Source organism: Typopeltis vanoorti, chromosome 4, assembly GCF_054136105.1.
Source record: "Typopeltis vanoorti isolate ZY-2024b chromosome 4, IOZ_Tvanoo_1.0, whole genome shotgun sequence".
Lineage (NCBI taxonomy): Eukaryota > Metazoa > Arthropoda > Arachnida > Uropygi > Thelyphonidae > Typopeltis > Typopeltis vanoorti.
The window spans coordinates 28,279,667-28,305,198 of NC_143552.1; the positions used below are offsets into that span (position 1 = coordinate 28,279,667).

The 25,532-nt window shown below is 35.7% G+C and overlaps 1 protein-coding gene across 1 annotated transcript in view; it reads right to left on the reverse strand.

Moving 5' to 3' along the window:
• The window catches only part of LOC150107184 (uncharacterized), a 646,985-nt gene that overhangs the window by 365,718 nt on the left and 255,735 nt on the right, over nt 1-25,532 (reverse strand). Inside the window, exon 10 of the mRNA XM_090391664.1 lies at nt 11,871-12,033. Within this exon, the coding sequence (XP_090247790.1) occupies nt 11,871-12,033 (163 nt within the window). The remainder of the gene's footprint in view (nt 1-11,870; nt 12,034-25,532) is intronic.

Sequence of the window (25,532 nt, forward strand, 5' to 3'; positions counted from 1 at the left end):
CTCCTTCCTCAGTCATCTCAATAGCCTACATCCAAGAATCCAGTTTATGATGGAAAAGGAAAATAACAATAGTTTACCCTTCCTAATGATAACCTTTCCTTCACTGTATATAGAAAACCGATTCACAGAGTCAGATACATTCACAAACTCTCCCCCCCCCCCCTCCTCATAACAATATGGCATTATTAAAACTCTAACCAACACAGTCCACAATTGTTCCAGTGGAACCTCCCTTTCAATCGAACTCAACCACATACACAACACCTTCCTATCCAATCGCTACAGCGATTATAGGATTACAAAAATAATCAGTTCCTCCCCCATTCCCTGGCCATTTCTTCAGAAGGATTTCAGAAATGCCATCACCATACCCTACATCCATGTCACATCAGAAAAAATAGCCAGATCCTTAAAAAATTACAACCTCCACACAGCCTTTAAGCCCCACCATAAACTTGCTATCCTTATCCAATCTACCAAAGATCAGCTCCCTGGAGTATATAAAGTATCCTGTTCCTGCAAGCTGGCTTACTTTGGACAGACAGCCAGATCAGCAACCATCCATTTAGAACTCAAATCATGCATATGCAATCATGACTATGGACAATCTGGCCTTACAGACCATGTTTTGGTTACAACCCACAGGTTCTCCTGAAAAAAAAAACCACCATGCTCCACAATAGCAAATTCAAAAAAAAAAAGAAAGACTGTTTTTAGAATCTGCGGTGGCACTCAGAAATCAACCAAATTTAACTAAATATGGTTGCATAAAACTTCCCAAATTTTGAGAGGTTTTATGTCTTGGGCAGATTGTCTTTCAAGATCTTGTTTATTTTGTTCAAACTGGAAGGTGTGAAAATTATAGGCCATGGAAACCCAAACAATAATTTAGAATCGCCCTGTATCATAATTGCTATAGAGATTCAAGACCTCCAATATCTTCAAACATCTATTACAGCAAGTAGTACTGCACACAAAGAAAGGTCTTTTATAAAGCAATAGTTCATATTTCATTGGAATTTCAAACCTTCTACTAAGCCATAGATATTCTCAGAGAGGAAACTTTAGAAAGACTTCAAAAATCTATTTCCATCAGACACCACATGACAGTTAAACATTCCACAGAACATATTCCAGTTTCAAGAAAAAATACTATGAACAAAAACAGTATCTTGAAATTGGCTCAACTATGTCTTGGCTTCTAGTCAATTTAATTATGGAAAAAACAGGACACTACCATCATAAAACCAAAATCTGGTTATGTTATGTGAATGATATATTCATAATGTGGCCAGGTTCAATAGAAAAACTAAAAGAATTCACAAATTACCTGCACAGCACACATCCAATCTCAAACTTGAAAACAACTGGACTCTACCATTTCTGGACATACTCCTAGAAGTATTCAAAGAAAACAAACTCAGTTATTCAATATAGTCCCACCCACACTGAAAAGTATCTCCACGTCCTCATCTCACCTCTCTCCCATGCAAAAAATAGGAATAATTAAAATGCTAAGAGTCTCAGAACATACATCTCTAGCAACAGACAGAAAAGGAACCAATAACTTAAATACTTGAGTCTCACTCTAACTCGAAAGAGATATAGATAAAGACAATCAACAAATTCTCCCTAGACAATAAACATGTAAGAATACAAATGCGTAAAATCCTTCTTTATACCCAACATGTAACAGACAAAAGTTTTGAAATACTTTGACAACCTAACATAGAAGTAACTTTCATTCCAATAACATCAAGACTTTTCACATCCAACTAAATCACCTAAATCTATTCCTTAAAAACCACAGATCTATAACATCCACTGTTCAATGTACATAGCATTCAACATTGTATTTGTTATATGCTATGTACAACAAATACAATGATCTGGGGAGATCTGCATACCAGAATATGTTAAAGATGAGGAAAAGAAGAGAAAACATACATCTGGATTAGCCTATCATACTAACAATGAAGGTTATCTTGTACATTGGCAGAAAACAGAATTCAAGGAAGCTTCAGGAATGCTACACATACCTACTCATTACAACAAAAACCAAGGAATCACCTTACATCAACAATCTCACATGAAGACCTTGTATATGATATAAGGTCTACATGCAATGTGATAATTTCAGCTAATACACATACCAGAAAGTGTCCATTGTTAAATCAGTTTTTGACCACTAAATCCATTACAGCTTTGGCAATAAATGTCTCGTTGTTTAAATGCAATCTAACAGTTTCTGAAGAAGCGTATAAAAAAAAGGAATAAGAAACTGCACTAGATTCAAAAATTAAGGGTCAAAGAGAAAAATCATGATAACTCTCGGAGTAGGGGGTTACATATGAAAGTCGGGTACATTGTTCTGTAAAAAAATAACACAGAGTCTGGTTGTCATATACAAATGAGTGACATTGTCAGCAGTATATGCAAATGAGCCACAGCATAAAAGTGGGTGTTTTGGAGTGGTTTTCTATTTTGTGTCTGGGGTGAGAACAAGACAATGGATATGGTCAAGACATCATCTAATTGATGAATTCAGGTGGCAAGCCAACATAAGTCAGGCAGAGGTAGATAGATGATTGCATGCGAGTCATTCCATGGTTTAAAGACTGTGGAACTAATTTCAACAGTCATAAACAGTTTACTGGGATACAGTGAAGGAAGGCTGTGGGCTACAACCACAGTAGGTGACCAATATTTCTAATTATCTGCTCAATGCAACAGGAGTGCTACAATGAATCACCTATGATCTAATATCACATCAGTTACAGGAACAATGGTATCTGCTTCCAATGTGCACAGAAGGTTTCACAAAACAGTGGTCTGTATGCTACGCGACTAGTAGTCTGTGAGCCCCTATCCCCACATTGCACCACACAAGAGAATGTTTGAAATGAGCCAGGCTCCATGTCAAATGGACCAAAAAACCAAACGGGGGCTGTACTGGTACTGTTTGCCAATTTGCTCTAAAAGTGATTCTAGGCATGTTCTGATCTGGAGAGACCCAGGGACACGTTATCATCCCTCTAATATCTGTGAAAGGAGCAACTGTGGTGGAAGTAAAGTGAGAGCTTGGGGGAGGCATCATTCAGAAGACACACTGACCTGTGCATGTTTCCTAGCAGAACCATGAATGCTGAAAATACAGAAACAACATCCTGGACTATGGATAAACATAGGGGAGACATTTAAACTACAGGATGATAATGCTTATCCTCATCAAAAAAAGCTCGTGAACCAATATCTTCAAGAAGAGACTTGTACATATGGACTGGACAGTTAGGTCTCCTGACATTAACCACGCTACTGGCCAAGACCTCTATAGACGTCAAGGTTATCATGGATGCGAAGTGCTTATTAAAATTGTAATACCATTGATATTACATTGAAATATATGATGGATACAAAGTATATGAGGATGCGTATTTAATTCATAATGGCCAGTTAGGTGGTTAATCCCACTGAACATGTCTAAGATGCTTTAGGTAGAGGCTCTCTATCCCCTCTCTATCCCCTCTTTTCCAAAACCTTTATGGTAGCGAACGTGATTTTCAGATTATTTTGTTCGCTGACTTATGGTAGCGAACAAAATAATCTGAAAATCACGTTTTAGAGAAAAATGTTAAAAATAAGTAAAAAAAATTAAACTCCAACTTCACCTAATAATTTATATATGCTCCGCTGTTCCTAATAAGATCATTAATTCACTTAGGAATGGACTGCACCAATGTAGAACACATTTTTCTTATTTCTGCATCTTGAAACCATACTTTTATAATGGATTGGATTAAATTATCTTTGTATCACAATTCAATTTTCCAAGTCTCTTTTTCACTATGGACCACAAACTTTCTATTGGGTGAGCAAGATCCTGTTGAATCCTGATGAGTTCTCTGTCTTTCTGGATGTGTGAGACCACTGTTTTCTTTAACATTTTTATGTATTGGTCACTTTTCATTATACTGTCAACAGACACAAATGATCATGAACCGTCATGTGTAAAACAACCCCAGAACATCTTTTTAGCTGGAAACTTAGTAGCTTGTTGAAAGTGGGTGGGTGAAGTCTACTCAACCACAGATCTGCAAACATAGGGTACTTGCACTCCTTTGACAAAGAAATGGCTCTCATCAGAGAATATGACCATCTTCCACTTCTCAACAGTCTAATCTTTGTACACTTTTGTCCACTAGAGCCTCTTTTTCTATATAGACTTCATCAACAGTTGTTTCTTTTTTTGGTCTGAGGACAGCCTGCCCTGCTTCCAACAATCTTCAATGGACTGTCTTGTAAGAAACATTAATCCCACTAGTTGCCAAGTCTCTATTTAAGTCTACAGCACACAATCTTGGATTCATTTTGCTTTTCCTAACTAGTAAACAATCTCGAGTAAGTGTAGTTTTCCTTTTTTGCCCATTTTCCTTTTCTTTCAGGAGAAAAGTACCCATCTTCCTAAACCTCTTTAAAGTTGCATTAACAGTATCCAAAACAAAACCACACTGATTAGCAATTTGACTTTGAGTCATGTATCTTTGTTGAGAAAGAGTACATGTTTCTGAACGCTTTCTTGGAGATGTATCCATTTTATAGCTACACAAAATAAATAAAACACTACGAATGTCAGCTTGTTTACACTATTAAAAATGCACAACACTATTAATAAACATCGTAGAGACAGTTAAAACATGCAGCACTCAACCAAAATAGTGAACTAAAACCAAAACCAAAATTATTGTGAACTGAAACAAAAACTAAACCATTACCAAAAACTTGACGAAAATTCGGCTTCCTTGGATTAATCTATTCACTATTGTAGAAGAGCTTTCCAAGAGCAATGGTTGTTATTACTAACTCAGCTCCTAGACACCATTATAAATAGTACGAAACATTGTGAATGGTATATTGCTGTGAGAGATGGCTGCATTCCATACTGAGGCACTCTGAGAATCTCATTTTGATCTCTTGTTTTTAACCAGTGTCTTCATGTACCCATTTGTTACTGAGCTAAACTATTTATTTACAAATTTTGTGGGTGTTTCTTTCACATTTCATATCATACTGCTTTTCACTCAGGTGCATAAAAATTGCCAACATATTACTGACATTTCAAGGCGTTCTGGAATGCCTTCAAATGTCAGTAATACATTCACAATTTAATTTATAGCTATGTTTTTTTGTATGTCTCTTTTCATGTAATACATCTGATGAAGTTTTCTAAGAACACAAAACTAGTTGTGTGTGTGTGTTTTTTTTTTAAATAAAAAATAGTATTTCTATTTTTTATTTGGCTTTATGGGATTTGACCAATCAAATTATATTCTTATTGAATAAACCAAAACAAAATTATGATACAACATGATAGATTGTGTGAGTTAAACCAAGTCCCTGCTGTTGTTTCATCAGGAAACAAGGGCAAACATTGAATGTTAGCTACTGGAACAAACTAGATAATCACCACCAGGAGAATATAAGAATGGTACAATCAACTTCCTGTTGATAGTCCTTCTCCAAATTAATCTTATCTGACAATTATTGTTAGATAAGATTTATCTGATATTATATTAGATATATTAGATATTATATTTCAATTTTCTAAGGCACTTCTTATTGTATCAGTCCACCAACATCTTGGTATTCCTCTGGGTCCTTTTACTAACATCATTGGAAAGAAACACTTGTTTTGCTGACCTTTCATCTCCCATTCTATTAAATGGCCATACTACTTTCGATTAGTTTTGCTCATACATTTATGAATGTTAAAAATGTCAAGTTCCTTCCTAATATCCTTATTTTAATGATTTTCCAGTGCCATCTGACAATCCTTATTTTTTTAGAACCCTCATACCTAGAACTTTCTTATATACAACTAGTTTACTGCTCTGACAATTTTTCTCTTTGTTATGTATAAATTAATTCTGTTTATTCCCTACTATAACAGTTTTGGTAATTCTAGCTAAATACACAACATAATATTAAATATACAAAACCATAGTTAATAATTTTCTTGTACAGTGGAACCTGCAGTTTCTATAATTATATGATCTCATGTATGGCACAGTAGAAAATTATGTTTATTTTACAAATATTTTGTCTTACGTATTGTAAAATATCATCAGTGTTCTATTATTCAAATTCCTCACTGTTGTTCACTGCTTGCACCGATGATGTCTTACAATTTGCAACATGAAATATTTGGAAAATAAATGTAATTTTCTACTGTGGCATATGTAACTGCATAATTATCATATTTAATGATGCCTTTGTCACTAAAATTGTGCATAACATGTTCACTGCCACTCAATTATGACAGAATGTCCCCACACCAAAAACTGAAAAATGTAGGTTACCTTCTTCATCAACCAGATGGTAACCTACATTTCTCAATTTTTAGGAAGAAGACTCATACAGGCCATTATATCCATGCTGAATCTCATCACCATCTCAGTCAAAAGGTTGGAACTATTAAAACACTGGTTTGTCAAGCCCTCTTCTTATGTTCCTCAGATGAACTATTACAGAAAGAATTACAAATATGTTATTTCCACTTTTTTTATCTAATGGTTATAAGAATTCTTTCATCAAAAGAGCTCTGAGCAGTTTTGGTATCTCTACCTCTTCAAATACAGAAGAAATAACTTGTATTCTTATCCCTTATGTGCAAAATAACTCGTATTCGTATCCCTTATGTGCAAAATAACTCGTATTCGTATCCCTTATGTGCAAAATAACTCGTATTCGTATCCCTTATGTGCAATGTATTAGTGAATGCATAGCAAAAGTTTTAAAACCATTAAATATTTTTGTTGCCTTTCGTCCAATCAGAAAAATCTCCATCTTTCTCACTTCTCCAAAGGACAAGCTTCCACATTTCAATTATCCAGGTGTCTACCAGATTACTTGCGCTTGTGGATTATCTTATTTTGGACAAACAGAAAGATCTTTTATTCGGCTAGAAGAACAAAAGTCTTATATTCAATACAGTGAGCCTGAATAGTCTGGACTTGCAGAGCATGCTATCAACACGACAGAGTTCATTGGAACAAGAGAAGAGTCCTTCACAAAAGTCGGTTCCTTGTGGAATGGCTTTATAAAGAAACATATGAAATTTACTTCACTCTCCTAACTTAAACAGATTTGATGATCTATGTCTATCCCCCTTGGTGGGAGATAGTACATTTTAAATCAGCGAATCTTTCTTAACTTTATTTATTTATTTTTTAATAAGTTAGGAAATTTAATGACCTATTTTTAGTTATCTTGCATTAGCTTCTTAGGTAGTACCTTTTGGAATTGTTAGTTATTGTTTGATTAGCTTTTTACATGTACTGAAGATGCCTTTGATACTTAGGTGAAAATTATACTAATAAAATAATATTTTACATGAGTTAATTCCAGTACTATAATTTATTTTGACAATTACATCTTCTGGTGGAAGGCTAAGTTTTCGTGGACTGAGTTTGTTTGTCTGCATTTTATTTCTGGTTTGTCCAGGCGGTTAGCCTAGTGGCTATGCGCTTTGCAACCATATGCCTGGGGAAGGAGTGTCCTAGGTTCGATTCCCGTCGACAACATGAAGAGCTTAAGGATCTTCCTCAGCCATAGCCAAGTTAGCTGGTCTTGAGCGTGGACAGCAGGATTTTTCCCCCAGTTTATCTGGGGTTTTTCATCCCACAAGCAGGCAAACCAGCCCCATGAACCCACACGGATACAGTCGGGAATACTTAAGACAATCTCTCCGGCCATAGGTCTGAATTGTCAGCCATATCTCCCTGTAAAAGGGGCTCACGGCCGTTGAATCACCATATGAAATTAAATGAATGAATGAATGAATTTTTAGTTTTTATCTATTTATTTATCGCTGCATTTATCTGTGTTCTGGTGCTTCGATGAATTATAGGCTGTTTAGAACTATTATTTTATTGTTGTTAATAATGGCAGATAAAATTCAAAGCAAGAGAGTTGCTGCTTCCAATGAAAAGTAGAAGATACACAAACCTATTAAGTCACATTACATACCAAAGTTAAAATGAGTAAATTTAGTAATGACAATGAAGTATCAAACACTGTGATAAGCTGCAGTTTAAACTTACTGTAACAATGGTAGTTACATACAAAGATAAAGTTCTCAGCAAAGTGAAATATGATATGCTAGTTAATACTGTAGTTATATGTAAGCATGAGAATCTTATTGCCAAAAAGGGAAACCTTTTAATGGCATAGATTGATGACCAAACCAATTGGCATGTTCCTTTAAGCCAAGCTTTCAGAATATCTTTATCATTTAAGAAAATTATTCTAAATTGTTCGTATGCATATTTGGCTTGAATAAATGCTTTTTTTATATCAACTATACACATACGAATGCTGAAAAATGTTATTAAACCATTACATAATAAATTTCGTTTAATCCTTTATCCAAGCGTGAGCAAACAAAGTTTGCGCCTGAAAGTATCTTCAGGACTGGGGTAAGGTGGTACAACACCGGGTAACTCGTTGCAAAGGTGGAGCAAGCTAACAACCTACCTATAGGAGTTGCCAAGCTTCTGTTTGGCAACTCCTATAGGTAGAGATGACCTTGCTAATGCTTCTGCCTGGTATCTCCACTTGGGCCTGGCTCCCACTGAAGAGACCTCAATAAAGGTCGAAACTAATCTGGGTAGTGGCCTTTCCCTTAATGCATAACATTATACATATCTGCAAGAAGATGTGTTTTGCATTATGGGAGATACTGAGATAGGAGTTTTGTTAGCTTGCTCCACCTTTGCAACGAGTTGCCTGGTGTTGTACCACCTTACCCCAGTCCTGAAGATACTTTCAGGTGCAAACTTTGTTTGCTCACACATGGATAAAGGATTAAACTAAATTTATTATAGTCTAACCAAGTGAAAAATAAACTTTCAACTTCTAAACCATTACATGTATTTATAAGTTGGGGGGGGGGGATAAAAAATAAAGAAACAAAGAAAACAGCAATGATTTGCTATGTGATGATGATGGTCTGAAACCTAACATGTTGTATATGACCTGGATATAGTTGTATTAAATAATGAATCAAATATTGGAGTGGAGAAGGAAGATTATCTGTGGCCATTATTAGTTGAATAACCAACCCATTATACTGCAAACAATACACGATACCAAATCTATGGCCTGATATTTATGACTCTAAACACGTTTTATGAAGGCCGGAAGCTACATTTTAAATGACAAAATCTGTTTTCATGATTTAAATTTCATGTAGTTATATATAGTTATACAAGAAATTACATAAACAGAATCCACTGATTCTTAAAAAACAAGACTTTTTGAAGTTATGAGACCATAGGTTTTTTTTAATTAATCCCGCCTACTAGTTTCGCTAGAGACTGTCTAGCTTTGTCAGGGCTCAAACGGTATACACAAAAAAATATGAGAGAATACAGAAACGTTACTAAAGGCCACGCATATGTTAAGTTTTAAACATATGCGTGACAATGCGTGCATGTGTTGAGAAGCTTCAGCCAGTATCATGGATACATGTTGTATGCACACTCGTTACATGATTTCTTGCGTATTGTAGTTCCGTTAAACTGAGTGAGTTGATTAAATTTTTCCATATATCTTTCAGTATGGCACCCTGATTTCTGTTGAGGTTGTTACCCATTCTTAAAACCACTGCAACTTCTTTGAAAATTCTGTAACTGTAATCATCATCTAAATACGGCATAGAGCTATTTTACCAGTCAATTGCATGGTTTGAAGTAGAAAAGTGATGTGCTAAGTCTGAGGAGACTGTCCTGGTGTAATTGACATCCCCAACATGCTCCGTCTATACTTCAGATACTGGATGTTATTTACATTATTCTTCTAACCATCATAGATCACAAAAACATAGCATCATTTACATGTTACGGAACAGAGCCAAAAAGTTTATTTCAGACGAAGAAGAGGTACAGACAGAACTTTCTGAAATTGCTATAACACTATTGCAGAATGGTTTTCCTACAAACATTATCAACAAATTCCTTTATAAAGACAACCTCCAACAACAAGGAACAGTCACCCGGTATGCTTCAACAGTAGTCATCCCTTACGTTGATTCAGTCTCTTCAAGATTAGCGAGAATGTTAAAATCTCACAACATCAGAGTGGTATTGAAGCCAACTACTACCATCAGACAAGTATTAAGATCTCCTAAAGACAGTGAACCATATTTCAAATATCCAGGTGTTTATAGAATTCCACATACGTGCGGTCTTTCATATATTGGGCAAACTTCAAGAAGCCTGGAAATCAGATAGGAGCATGTTGGGGATGTCAATCACAACAGGACAGTTTCCTCAGGCTTAGCACATCACTTTTCTACTTCAAACCATGCAATTGACTGGGAAAATAGCTCTATGCCGTATTTAGATGATGATTACAGTTATAGAATTTTCAAAGAAGCGGCAGTGGCATTAAGAACGGGTAACAACCTCAACAGAAATCAGGATGCCATACTGAAAGATATATGGAAAAACTTAATCAACTCACTCAGTTTAACAGAACTACAATACTCGAAATATCATATAACGTGTGTGCATACAACACGTATCCATGATACTGACTGAAGCTTCTCAACACATGCACACATATGTTTAAAACTTAACTGCCTAACAGTTAGCAACATTTCTGTATTCTCTCATTTTTTTTGTATGTACCATTCGAGCCTTGACAAAGCTAGACAGTCGCTGCAGGATTATACTAATCTATGTATTAATTAAAAAAACCTATGGTCTCATAACCTCAAAAAGTCTCGTTTTTTAAGTATTTTATGACCAAATATGTATAATTTAAATCCACTGATTCTGTTATATAGTTTCAATAGTTTGCTGAAAATTTAATGCAACTTGATGCTCAATAAGCTGCTCATCCTTGGATAGTTTCACCAGTACTACCAATGGAAAGCAAGTCATTTGGAGAATTCCGCATTGATTCATTCTTTATTTCCTTTTACTTTTTTTCCCTTTTTTGAAAAATGACCTCTAAAAATTTCACTGAAGAGTTGCTTTACTGAATTTTTTTATGCAACTTTTCAAGTACTACAACATGTTTGTTTATTTTCAAAACCCACACTGCAGATCAAAGATATAAGCATTTGAGATCTGATGGGGGGGGGGGGGGTTGTCAATAGCTCAACAAGTCTGACTCTAATCAGAAAACTTGCCCAAGTTTTCAGGGATCTGAATTTGATCTATAATTTTGGTGCTGTAATTCTAATAACGCATAACTGTCAGCTATTCTTAAGGTGGTCCAAACTCTACATTACATTATACTGCAAACATCTGCTAATCCAATGAATCTACTCTTCTAATCCCCTTTCTTTCCATCTACTACTGTTCTACTTGAACAACCCTTTCTCATGAAGCCTTCCCAAAGACTATTACTCCAGCAGCCCCAACTCCTCTTTCATTTACCACTGTTCTACTGGAACAACCTTTCTAATAATGTCTTCCCCAACGGTCTATAACCTCCACCTGTTTTAAAAGAGCATCAATATACTCTTTCCATGCATGCAACTAATTTACTGTAGGTGCAGTAAATCTCGTGTGTGTGGGGGGGTATATATATATATATATATCGGTACATGGTCATACTGTATAAAATAAAAAATACAAAATTATCACAAATGATCATAAATATATATAGCTTTCATAACAGCATTCTTATATAGTAACGCCATTTATTATCAAAACTGAATCTAGAGCCAATTTTGGCAAAAGTGATGTAGACACCAATTTTGTCATTAAAAGGTCTGAATTGAACTGAAATAATCTGACAAATTTTAATATAGATCCTAAATAACATGGAATACAGGGAAGAATTATCATATCAAATAATACCTGTTTTGCAAGTGCTGAAAATTTCATAACATTCAATGATTCATCAAAGGTAGATGCACAAGGACTAATGTTTACAATCAAAGTTGCACATCCTTTTCCTGTAAAAAATCCTTGAAAAAGATGAGTCAGCTTGGAGTCTCTGAATGGTACGACTTTTTGCTTCCTATAAAAAAAGTATATAAATCAATAATTACTGACTATTTTGATAAAACAGAGGACAAAAATGTGCTCAACTTGAAATTAAATCAACTTGAAATTATAGATAATATTATTTGGGATATAATATTATCTATAACTTGAGCTGACCAAGATGTTAATTTATCAATAAATAAAAAATATAAATGCCAATTAGATTATTTGGAAGTAATTAAGAAAGATAAAAAAACATGATAACATTATTACATTTAAAAAAAAATCAAATAAAAATCACTGAATTTTGGCTTTACATGTTACAAGGAAACAAGCAATGTTAAAACTGATGAGCTTCTAATTTTCAGCAGCACAATATCTACTGCAGGATTCACATACTCTGAATACAAAAAACAAAATGAATCAGAAAATGCCTCTTATGAAATGTTCAGTTTTGAATTAAAGATGCTGACATAATATAAGCTTACTGTATCATTAATTACCATCAAAGTTGAATGAATAATAGAGCATTAAAAAAATTAAAACACACTGTCTTCAATTTGTAGCGCAGTATTTATCAAAGTAATTTAAGTGATTCCAAACGAATTTCATTTTAACATATGATCTTCAATGTTGTAAAAAGTAAAGAAATGTGTGGAAAAAGAGAGAGAGAGAAAGAGAGAGATATGTCAGTAAAGCTTTTATTATTGAAAACAGAAGTTTAAGGTAGGTTGATCCCATCAAAGTAAGTAACTCATAATGTATACTTCCATTTTATTTTTGTTCAGTGAAGCATTTCTTTATGTGCTCCACATGATCAAAATATATTTCTTTCATGAAACTTTTTAAGGTTTGGAAACAGAAAAATTCAGAAAGAATGAAATCTGCAAATAAAATAGGTTGATGGATTTTGTCTTTTTGGTGTAAACCAGTTCCTCTTTAGTTTTTCTATACCCTGAATATATGGAATGGTGATAGATTTAGAGTAATCTCTGCTATGAAGGGGGGGGGGGGGGTTGTGGTTAACTGGTTTTAATATTTTGGGGGGGGGTTGTAGCCATTGGCTAAGAATGTGTTAAGGATATCGTTAAGTTCAGTAGTCAGGGCATTGTTATCTGAACTGATTAATTTTGCCATTATATAGGGTTTTTTATAATCCTGTATTGTTGGGATGGGGGATGACTGCTGGTGAATGTATCTAACTGTATGTGTAGGTTTTCTGTAAACAGAAAAAGCCAAGGATCCATCAGGCTGGCATGTAATCAGCGTGTCTAAGAAAGGGAGACTGTTGCTTTTTCCTTTTCCAAGGTAAACTGGATCCTAGGGTGTTGATTGTTTACATGTGTTGAGAAACTGTGGAACGTATCAAGGCCATTCAGCCAAATAGTGAACACATCATCCACATAGCATAGCCAAACAGTGGGTTTCTGTGCGGCAAAGTTTAAGGCTTTTTCTTCAAAGGTCTCCACATAAAGAAGTTGACCAGGGTGGTGAGAGTGGAGAACCCATGGCTGTCCCCCTCTATCTGTAGAACGAAATAGCCTGAGTTCATGGTGACCTGAAATAGGGCTGAGATATGGGAGAAAATTTGGCTTGGATGAGGTTCTAAGGTATCTTTGAGTGGGACACTGGTGAATAGCGAGGAGACATCAAAACTGATCATTCTGTCAGCGTGTTGGAGTGAGAGGTTTTCTATATTGGCTTTGAAGTGGGCTGTTTTTTTTATGTGTGAAGGTGTGTTACCAGTATGCTGTGTGAGCACTTTGGCTAAATGTTTGGCTAATTTGCATGTGAGAAAATCAATGCCATCCACAATGGGACATAATGGTACATTTTGCTTATGGATTTTTGGTAGTCCATATATCTGGGGGGAGGGGGGGGTCTAGAGTTGTAAGGTTTTAGTCTGTCAGTCACTTCCACAGGCCAAGAGGTAACCTTCTTAAAGAAAGAGCCTATGGAGAGTTCAGATTTGGGTACTGGTGGGATCATATTCTATAGGGAGGTAGGTAGACTGATCTAAAAGTAAAGAGGCAAGCTTATCTGTGTAATCTGATTGGTTAAGAACTATAGTGTCATTTCTCTTATCCGATTTAGCAATTACTATTTTTCTGTTGTTTCTCATTTCTTGTAGAGATTTGAATTCTTCTTTTGATAGGTTGCTTTTTGGTGATTTGGCTTGGGTTAGAACATTGGCTACATCCAGTCTGATATTGTTGGCAATATGGTTGGGAATGCTGCAGATACCTCGTTCTACCTGTATCATTATTTCTTCTGCGGAGATCTTTCTAGATGCTATAGCGAAGTTGTGGCCACGTGTGACTGCAGTGATAGCTTCAGGGTAAGGAATGATAGGTTTATTACAGTGTTGAGAGGTAGCTGATTTTTGAAAGCTGTTCTTTTTTAAGCTTCCAAATTTTTTAATGTGCCAACATCATATTCTTTGAAATTCATTTTCTGCTGAAGCATTCGAGACATCGGAAAGGATCTCCCAAAGGTCGACATTCAGCAGAGCAGCAAGCTCTACCTCTAGTGCATGAACAGCTTTGTTGGTGTCAGCCAAGAGAAAGTGGGTGGCAGTAATCTGCTCCAGTAGAAGAGCGGGGCAAGTGCATCTGTATAAGCAAAGTGCCTTCGGTGACGTAAATCGGTGTTTTAGTCTTACACAGTTCGGGATCACATTATTATCCCGGCAGCATTTTAGATTTAATTGTCTTGAAATCTTCAGCTTTAACTTACTGTATTGGCAGGCCCTTTATTTCAATCATTAAAGACAAGAAATAATCAACAGCTGTATTACATTACTTAAAAAATCCTGTGACAAGTACTATGAACAATCAACATATCAACTGCTGTTTTTATTTGACTATGTACACATACTTCTTACAAAATGTTGGGTTGTGGTTTAGCCACATGCAGACTGCTGTGAGGAAAAGATATATGTTAAAGTACAAGGCTGGTGATTTTGACAAGCTTAGGGGCCAATGTGGAGCTATAGCATGGAACAAGGAGTTGAGCGGTAAGGAAATAAATGCTGCTTCGGAACTGACAAAGAAATACATAACAGCATCAATGTATGAATGTATTCCGCAGGCCAAAAGGCTGAATAAGGTAGGTGTAAAATGGATGAATAAAGGACTTAAGCATGAAATCTGGAAGAAGAAGGTACTTTGGAAGCAGTAAAAGATCAATAATGGCAATAATCAGTTGCATGAAAAGTATAAAGAACAAGTCAGGAAAGTGACTCGGTTAGCAATGAGAACAAAAGTGCAGTATGAGCAGAAATTAGCCAATCAGGTGAAGAAAAACCCTAGAGAGTTTTTATGATATGTTGCAAGTAGAAGGAAGCATGATTATGGTAAGATGATGCTAATGGATGAAAATGTATGAATGTTAACTGCTGCAGATGACACTGTTGAGGTATTCAGTGATCAATTTATAAGGTTGATTCATCCTCATCAGGGTGAAATCATGAGGAACTTAAGTGTAGAGGACATAGGAGATGATGGCTTAATTGTGAGTGAGCAGAAGGTAATAAATAAGGAGGAAATAAATAACCTTGATGTCAATAAGGTAATAGGATTTGATGACATATCACTATATGTCTTAAGGTAATGTTCCAGGGGAATTGGCAGTGGCACTAGCATACCTATGTAATAAGAGTCTTACAAAGCAAAATTGTTCAACTGCATAAGGTGGTGATAAGGCTGTGGTTTCAAATTATAGGCTAATCTGTATATCTGGTGAAGGTGAGAGAGAGAGAAGTACAATACAGAAATGGGTTGATGATACTGAAATAGTAGGTCGTCCTGCACGCTGATTGTCACCTGGGTGATCTCGCCCTAGATGAATTGCACCGATCCACCTTGCGACAGTATAGTACAATAGGGCACTGTAACCACAGGCCAGCCTAAGACCATGATAATAGTCGCTTACAGTTTTACCTTGTGCAACCTGGGCCTTGATTGAGGATGAAGGTTGTCTTGTGAACATACCTTAGAGCAATGAACACTTGTTAGAATTGGCTGTGTCACCTTGTGTACATATACAGTACATAGACCTAGCACTTCTATCAGTCAAGAGTAACATTTGTGTTAAAAATATCCCCTGACGGTGTTGCCACTATTTTATTTACAAGCCTTGTATATTACAATGAAATGTATTACATTAAAATTATTCCATTTCAATCATTTTTTTTCTTTTCTAATTCTAATGTAGACAATACAATTACCTAAATGATACAAAAGAGGTTTTCACAAATAACCAATAAAGGCAAAGTGTATTTTACTTGAATAAACATTCAATAAATGCACAAGGTGTTTCATACTGTAATTTGCTTTTAGTTTAAAAAATGCATAATGACAATGCTTTTATTTAAAAGCATTGTCATGGTGATGCATCTGAAATCGGGCATAAGCATAAAATAGAACAGAACCTTAAATAGTATATTATTTAAAAGGCCAAGAGGTGGGGACAAGAATGAAATAAAGCAAAATAAAATAAATGAACAAAGGAAAGAGAATGGTTAAGGCAAGGAAAAAATTCAATAACCATGCATATCTTATAGTGAATTTGGGTTGGTCAACAAACATTATGTGAATTTAGTGTGAAGTAGCTCAGTGAGATAACGATTTACACTCCAGCAGACAGATAATTTGCTAGAGTGTACAGAAATCTAGTGCAGCTACTTGAACGTATTCTACTTTTCAGAAATATGCAAAAAATTATAATAACAATAAAAAATAATTAAAAACAAAAAAACAAATTTTAAAAAAGTGATATGGTGAAAAGGTCAATAAAAACTGAAATATTATTATTACATTGAGTTAGTAGACTCATCTTGGGAGGTTCAACTAACAATAAATTTATCATACTAAATCTTAAAATCCTTAACACTCCCTGCATTAATGACATATTCCAGTAATGCATTCCATTTACTAACAATTCTTCGTGTAAAAAAAAAAAAAAAAAAATTACTCCTTACACCCTTCTTACACAACTTCCAGGGATGGAAGTTGTAATCATCCTCTGAATTAATCTGATATAATTCTTTCAACAACTTGAATATTTCTATCATATTACTTCTTTTCTGCCTATCCACCAAACGCTGCAATCCACATTTCTTCAACCTTTCTCCACAGCCAGCATTCTAGAGTGCTGATATTGTCTTAGTTTCTCAGGACCCTCTCCAACGTTTGCACAACACACTGAAAAACCAGGTAACAAAATCTTAGCACAATAGTCCAAGTGTGGTCTGACCAGTGATTTATACAGTAGCACAACCATTCTCCACAGCTATCAAATAGTGCTCTCACATCTAGAGTGGGTAAAAGCTCCCTCAAAATGCTTGACTCAATACAGAGGAGAGCAATTAGGTTGATAAATGACCCACTTCTTACCAATTCACTCTCCTCACTTTCACATAGACATTTGGTATCTGCAATTCATGTATTCTATAAATATTTCCATGGCAAATGTTCATCTGAAATAGCATCAATAATTCCCCCACTCAGTACTAAGCCCATTGGAACACGTCAGCTGCTGCCCAACATCCTTTCACAGTATACCTTGAAACCCACAGAACAAGTTTCTTTTAATCCTCCTTCATCCCTCCTACTGCTGAACTGCTGTGGAAAATTCTTCTCCCTGATGTATTTCCCAAGGAATAGAATATACAGATTTTTAAATCAAATGTAAACAAATTTCTCCTTTCCCAACCCACTACCCATATACAGTACTAACATATTATAGGTTGATCAACCAACCTCTCGTGCATGGGGCCAACATATATATATATATAAATAAAAAATTCTCAGACAATCAAGTAAATTGGTATAAGTGAAACTTCATTGTCTGAGAATTTTTATCTTTTGGAATATTGACCCAACCAATGCGACAAACTCAGCTCTCTTATTTCATATACTCCTTTCATTTGTATACAAATATAACAATTCCTGTATCTTTGCAGCCATTCTACCAGCAATAACAATAACATTCTCTATTTCAGGCCTAAACATAACATACCATTTACTAATTTATCTTTCTATGACTATTTATCAATACCTTGTGCACTGATGTAACCTTTCATATGGCACAGTATGACCTTTGCTGTGACAAGACTTAAACCAACCAATCAACCACTGAAATGCTTATTGGAGGCTCTTCTACTATGGTCTGGCTCCCATTCCTGTTCACTTTAACCTATCAATACATTTTCATATACATTAATGCTTTCCCTTTCTTTGTTCATTCTAACAGTCCACAGATCTTTCACATTTTTTGGTGTAAACATGAAGCAATTTCTGCAACGCATCCACTGGGAAAAATCGAGGAAGAACACGATCTTCATGCCAAAGATTTCTGTGCTGCTGATGTGCACTTCTTTATGGGTGCATTTTCAGAAGCAGAGCAGTAGAAACAAGTAGCAAAAATACAATAAACAAACACTACTGAAGGACACTTGCATCTGGCCTGAAAAAATATAGCACAATTTATGATAAAAAGTCAAACCATATACTATTTAAAAACACATTTCTTGGCGCATCTGAAATATACCACTATGTTTCACTCACAACACACACACACATATAACTCATAAGAATTACTTTCTTTTCTTGTATCAAAATCTGTGTGTTATGATGAAAAATTGGTAAGATATGCTCTCACATGGATGAAACTATGTTATTGGACAAGTAAGCAAGATTCTTAAATGGAGGAAGGGTTAGAACTAGTACTACAACCTAAAATAAAGCAAGTGATCATCACGCATTCAGAAATAATGTATTAAATGACATTATTTTTCTTTCAAATGACAGCACCTTACAACACAGAGAACAAAATTAATTTTTTTCATCAATCAGCAAGCATCCAATAGCAAACATATTTCTTAAATGACAAGAGTAACATGCAGTGAGTAGTGCATGCAACAATTTTTATTTTTGCAACAGAATATGCTGTTATACTTACTTCATTCAATATATATACAAATGAAAGTATTCTATTATATAGCAAATATATTTCCAAAAAGAAACTTAGCAAGATCTTCAGATATTTACTGAATGCATACCTTTTTAATTGCAACTAATTCAGATGAGAAGAATATATATTCATCTGTTCATGAATTCTAGCAGATTTAAAAATTATGCATCTGCTATTTCAAAATCATATGCTTCTAAATTTATTAATTTCCTATAACAGTTTTGTTTTTATTTCTCTTTTGCATCAGAAAGAAAATTAGGTAGAATATATCAGTTTTATAAAGTTCAGTGATACATAATGCAAACTATGTACTGGAAAATAATGTAAATCACAAACAAGGATAGAAATTGTTGAAAGTTTATTTTTCACTTGGTTAGACTATAATACATTTAGTTTAATCCTTTATCCAAGTATGAACAAACAAAGTTTGTGCCTGAAAATATCTTCAGGACTGGGGTAAGGAAGTACAATACCAGGTAACTTGTAGCAAAGGTGGACCAAGCTAGCATCACTCCTATCTCAGTATCTCCCATAATGCAAAACACATCTCCTTGCAGATATGTAAGGAGATGGGAACTTCTGGACCTGGTTCCCACTGAAGAGACCTCAATAAAGGTCGAAACTAGTCTGTATAGTGGCCCTTCCCTTAATGCATAACATTATACGTATCCACAAGGAGATGTGTTTTGCATTATGGGAGATACTGAGATAGGAGTGATGTTAGCTTGGTCCACCTTTGCTACGAGTTGCCCGGTGTTGTACTACCCGACTCCTTTCCTGAAGATATTTTCAGGCGCAAACTTTGTTTGCTCACACTTGGATAAAGGATTAAACTAAATATAAGGATGGAAATTATTAGAGATTATTATTATTATTATTTCTGTAACCTCCATGAAGTCAACAGACTCATCATGGGAAGTCCTCAACTAACAACATTTCTATCATAATGAACTTTGAAGTTATTAGCACTCCCTGCATTCACAATGCACTCCAGCAATGCATTCCACTCCCCAACAACGCTCTACATAAAAAAATCTACTCCTCATATCCTTCTTTATCACATCGTTATACAACTCCCAGGGATGGCCTCTTGTTCTTTGCATCTTAACAGCCACTGTTTTTTTTTTTTGTTTTTTATAATTCCTTCTGTATTAATCTGGTAGAATACTTTACTTAACTTGAAGGTTTCTACATTTTCCTCTTTTCTAATCCACCAAACTCTGTAATCCCCATTGCTTCACACACTCTTCATAACCAACACTCCAGAGTCCTCATATCACTTTGGTCATTCATATTTGAACCCTCCTAGTGTTTTCACACCACAATGAAATCCAATCAACTAAATCTGAGCAGAATAGTCCATGTGTGGAGAGACCAATGCCTTATATAGAGGCACTACCACTTCCTTATCCCTAAATGTCAATGTACTTTTTAACATATCAGCAATATGATGCGAAGTCTCTGCTACCTATACAATGTTCTTTCGGAACTTTAGTCCACTGTCTACCCTCACCACACCAATTCCCAAAGCTCATCAACTTCCTGAAGTACAGCTCCACCAATACAGTATGTAGTGTTATTTTTCTGTACCCCAAAGTGTAACACCTTGCATTTATTAACATTAAAACTACATTACACTCCCATTCAACTGTCCAAGTAAAAAGTCTATTCAAATTTTCCTGTAGAGAATTAACATCAGCAATACTCCTGATAATTCCAACTTTTCATCATCAGCAATACTCCTGATAATTCCAACTTTTCATCATCAGCAAACATTTGAAGATCCCCAGTCAATCCACACGAAATATCATTAACAAATATGTTAAACTGTAGGGACACCCAAGAACAGAACCCTGAGGAATGCCACTGGTCACCTTCCTTTTCTGAGACACTGCTTCATCATACAAAACTTGCTAGTATCTTTCAGAAAGCCAATCTTCAATCCATGTAACCAATCTGTTATGTGGTAATCTATCAAATGCCTTAAATAAATGCTAAGAAAATCACTGTATATGAATCTCTCTTATCCAACATAATCATCACCTTATCATAAAATGTAGGCAGATAGCTGAAGAAAGACCTGCCCTTCACAAACTCATTCTGACCATCATAGAGAATCTTATGTCCATCAACTCAATCCTGTATTCTATTACTATCCAATTTTTCCAATGCTTTCTTATGCTTTCTTCTTTTCCTTCACTGCCTCTTTAACTTCCTGTGTCCACCAGGGAGTTCTGATTTTTTTTATCCTTGCACACAACCTTACCACATGCCTCTCTGGCAGAAACAATCAATGTTTTCTTCAGAGTTTGCCACTGAATCTCCAAGGTTTGAATCCTGTTCTCAAACTCTTTCATTTTCTTTTCAATAATCTTTCTGTATTTTAGTCTACAGTTCACATCTGAGAGCTGCTCAACTTTTATTCGCTTTAAAACTTTCTTACATGTTATTCTTTTCAATATGAAATTCAATTTTATCCTGCTCAAGACTAAATAGTGATCACTTCCAATTTAAAATCCTCTGTACACTCTGGTGTCCTGCTCCAGGGAGAAAACATCATCACTATCAACAATAACATAGTCAATGAGACTTTTCTTATTCCTAGCCTCTTCTCTCCATGTGAATTTGTGCACATTTTTATGTTGGAACATGGTGTTAGTAATAACCAGTCCATGTCCTGAGCAGAAATCCAACAGATATTTGCCATTATTATTAGCTTTGCTCTTTTCTCCAAATTTTCCGAAAATATTTTTGTATGTCTCACAATCATTTCCTACTCTGCTATTTAGATCCCCAACAAGGACCAACTTTTCCTTTTTCATTGTGTCAGTTGCTTTTTCTAGAGCGTCAAAAAATTCCTTCACTTCTACCTTAGTAGAATCTTCTGTGGCACCATAGGCACAAATAAGTCTCATTGTCCAGTTCCCCATTTTCATATTTGCCCACATTACTCTACTTGAGACTGACTGCCATTCAAGAAGATTAGCCTCGTATTTTGTGTTGAATACTATGGCTACTCCTTCTTTTCCTTGATTGTCATTGCCTGAATATAACATTTTGTATTTATTGCTCAGAAAGATCTCACCAGTTTTTGTCTTTTTTGTTTCAGTCATCCCTATTATGTCGATCTGGTACTTATCTGATTCCTCAGCTAGCTCCATTTCTTTGCCATTCAGGCTTCTTACATTGATAGTACCGATCTTTAACTCTGGTGATGTTGAGTTGGGGTTTGTTTTCAGATTTGTTCCAGTAGCTGACTTTTCACTGTTTGCCCTGCTTCCCTTTCGAAAACAACAGGGGCCTTGTTTAACCCGGCGAAGCCCCAGCCGGCATGAAATTTTGTCATGTTGTACCATCATTTTTTGTTTTGGTATAACCAATAAGAATACAATTTGGTCGGCTAAATCCCAAATTGCCAGCCCATCCTCGTTCGTTCAGTATCAAAGTAGATACCCAACATGGCGCACCACGAGAAGGTGAGGATTGGACATTAGGTCAGAAGCCCTTGTCGGTTCTCTACATTCCTTTAGAGGCTATGTGGAGGTCTCCTCTCAGTTATACAGCTTTGACCCTTAAGCACCCCTTGTGCAATGGAACTGTCATACATTCCTTCCATTCCTGAGCTGAGTCTCAAGTTATACAAACATATGAAAGGCCTAGCCAATTTGGCTGAACCTTCCTTTAGGAAATGCGCTGATATTCCATCTGCCCTACAGACAGATTCTTATCCAGGTTATTCAGCAGCTCTTCAATCTCATTTTCATGAACCTCCAACTTTTCATCCAATGTAGCAGTACCACTGTGCACCATGTTACATACAGTTGGTTGATATATGTTAGCAAAGTGAGCACTCATTAACTGAACAATCTCATTAGCTTCCAACACTCGAGTACCATTTGCATTTAATAAAGTTATTCTTTCATATTCATTCTTTCTTTTGCTTGCGGCATAACAATAAAATTCTTTTTGATTGCTTTTAAATTGCATGGCCAATTTCTTTTCATGCTCAGATTTAGCTTTCTGCACAATACTTTTTACTTTTCTGGCCTGAGCTTTATTTATATATTTCATAACTCTTCTCACGAAATTCTTTCCACATCTTCTTCTTCTTATGGATCTCTTGCTTAATAAGGTTGCACATCCATTTCACTCGTAACTTTTTTATTCTTCGAACACTAGAGATACATTCAGATACCACCTCATTTAAGCACTTTTTCAAAGATTCCCATGCACTGCTGACATTTTTCCCATTCAGTAACTGATACCATGGGGCCACAGATAGTATTCTTCTAAGTTGATCATTTCCAACTTTGTAATTCAGCATGTAACCTGTTTTAATCAGAGCATCAATACAATTAGATACTTCCCAAGAAAGTACAGCATGATCACTATCACCAATTGGTGGTAAAACAGCCATATTCTTGACAGCGACCCTTTCTGATGCTGTGAACAAATTCAATACTCTTTGACCTCGAGTTCCTTCTTTCAAATGCTTCTTGAGAAAGTTGTCTCGCAACAATTCAATAAATTCCTCTTCTTTCTTAGCAGAGATTTCTCTTCTACCCAATCAATGTTTGGTAAATTAAAGTCACCCATAATGATCATTCATTTGGTACTCATAAGGCTAAATTGGCGATGCATTTCTTTGTCTCCTGCAACTGAGCCGCCAGTTCTCTAGCAACATTCCACCATGTATTTCATTCTGTTAATCTCCACTTCACACCAGATAGAATCAAACTCACCTCTACATGGGAGGTGAGTTCTTACCATCATTGTTTTCTTCTGTTTTTATCCTAACTGAACTTAAGTCATCTGATATTATTAGTAGTAGTACTCCTCTTCTCCTATCTCTTCTGTCATTCCTAAAAAAAATGCTTGAAAATTCCTAAAAATGGTGCCCTGAAAAGTTTGGTAAATTTCCAATAGACAGCGAAACAATTCATTCATTCATACCTGTGTCGGCACTTATCATCTTTTTCATGACCCCTGGCAAAATTTTAGCCATGTGTGACACGTAGTTCTCGTTTGGCAGACATTTAAAATGACATGTTCGCATTTTTCATAAAAATGGAGAAAAAACGAGTTTTGTACAGTGATAAAACACTTTTATTTGAAGAAGTGAACGGCTGTGCAGATCAAAGCCGAGTTAGATGCAGTTCATGGGGACTCTGCACCAGCATTAAAGACTATTTATTTTTGGATAAATGAGTTTAAACGTGGTCATAAGTCCATCGAAGATGAAGCACGCTCTGGACTCCCGACTGAGGTCTCTACGAAATAAATGATTGACAAAATTCGTGGTATCATTATGGAAGACCGCTGAGTGAAAGTGCGTGAGATTGTATATGCATTTGAACTGAACGGGTGTGTAATATCCTGCAAGAAAAATTACACATGAAAAAGCTGTGTGTATGTGTGTTTATAAATGGTCTCGATTGTTGACTGTCGGTCAAAAATGCTTGCGAATAGACATTTCAACGCAGTGTTTGGCGATGTTTAATCACAATTCACAGGATTTTTTGCATCGATTCGTGATTGTAGATGAAACTTGGATCCACCACTACACACCTGAGTCCAAGCAGCAGTCAAAACAGTCGACAATGCCTGGTGAAAGAGCACCAAAAAAAAAAAGCAAAGACCGTTTTGTCAACTGGGAAGGTGATGGCAACTGTTTTTTGGGATTCCCAAGGAATTATCATAATAGACTATTTGGAAAAGGCGAAGACAATAACAGGAGTCTGTTATGAGTCATTGCTGGACCGTTTAAAAGAAGAACTGAAGAAAAAAACAGCCAAGATTGGCTCACAAAAAAGTGCTCTTTCATCAAGACAATGGCCATCCCACACACTGGCCTTCGCAATGGCAAAATTTCACAAATTGAGGTTTGAATTGGTTCCACATCCACCATATTCTTCAGACTTGGCCCCATGTGACTTCTTCCCAAATTTAAAAATTTGGCTCGGTATGAAAAAATTTCTTCAAATGAGGATGTCATCAAGGCTGTCAATGACTATTTTGCACAATTTGACAAATCCTACTTTCTGGGATGAAAAAATTGGAAACTTGCTGGACCAAATGCGTAGACGTTGTTGAAGACTATGTTGAAATAAAGGTGATTTTTTCCAAAAAAATGTGTTTAACTTATTTTTTTTTATCAAACTTTTCAAACAACCTTCATACACTCGATCTCATTTACCATATCTGGTTCTGACAGCCAGGTTTGACTAATGCCAACAAGCTTAGGCCACATAGTATTCAATAAAAATACTAGTTGTAGTGGTGAGCAGTAGATGGCATTGGTGTAGATCAGTGATTTTCAATCTTTTCCATAATACGGCACACCTAGACTAATTATTAAAATTCTGCAGCACACTAAAAATATATTCTTTTAATTTTTTTGATCATCTGGCAAAAAAATAGGCATAATTTTGATTGATTTACACACACAAGAAGAGGGAAGACCAAACACTAATAAATAAATGCAGAAATTATGACATTATTTCTTTCAATTAATTTGTTTTCATAAATCTCATGGCACACTGGTTGAATATCGCTGGT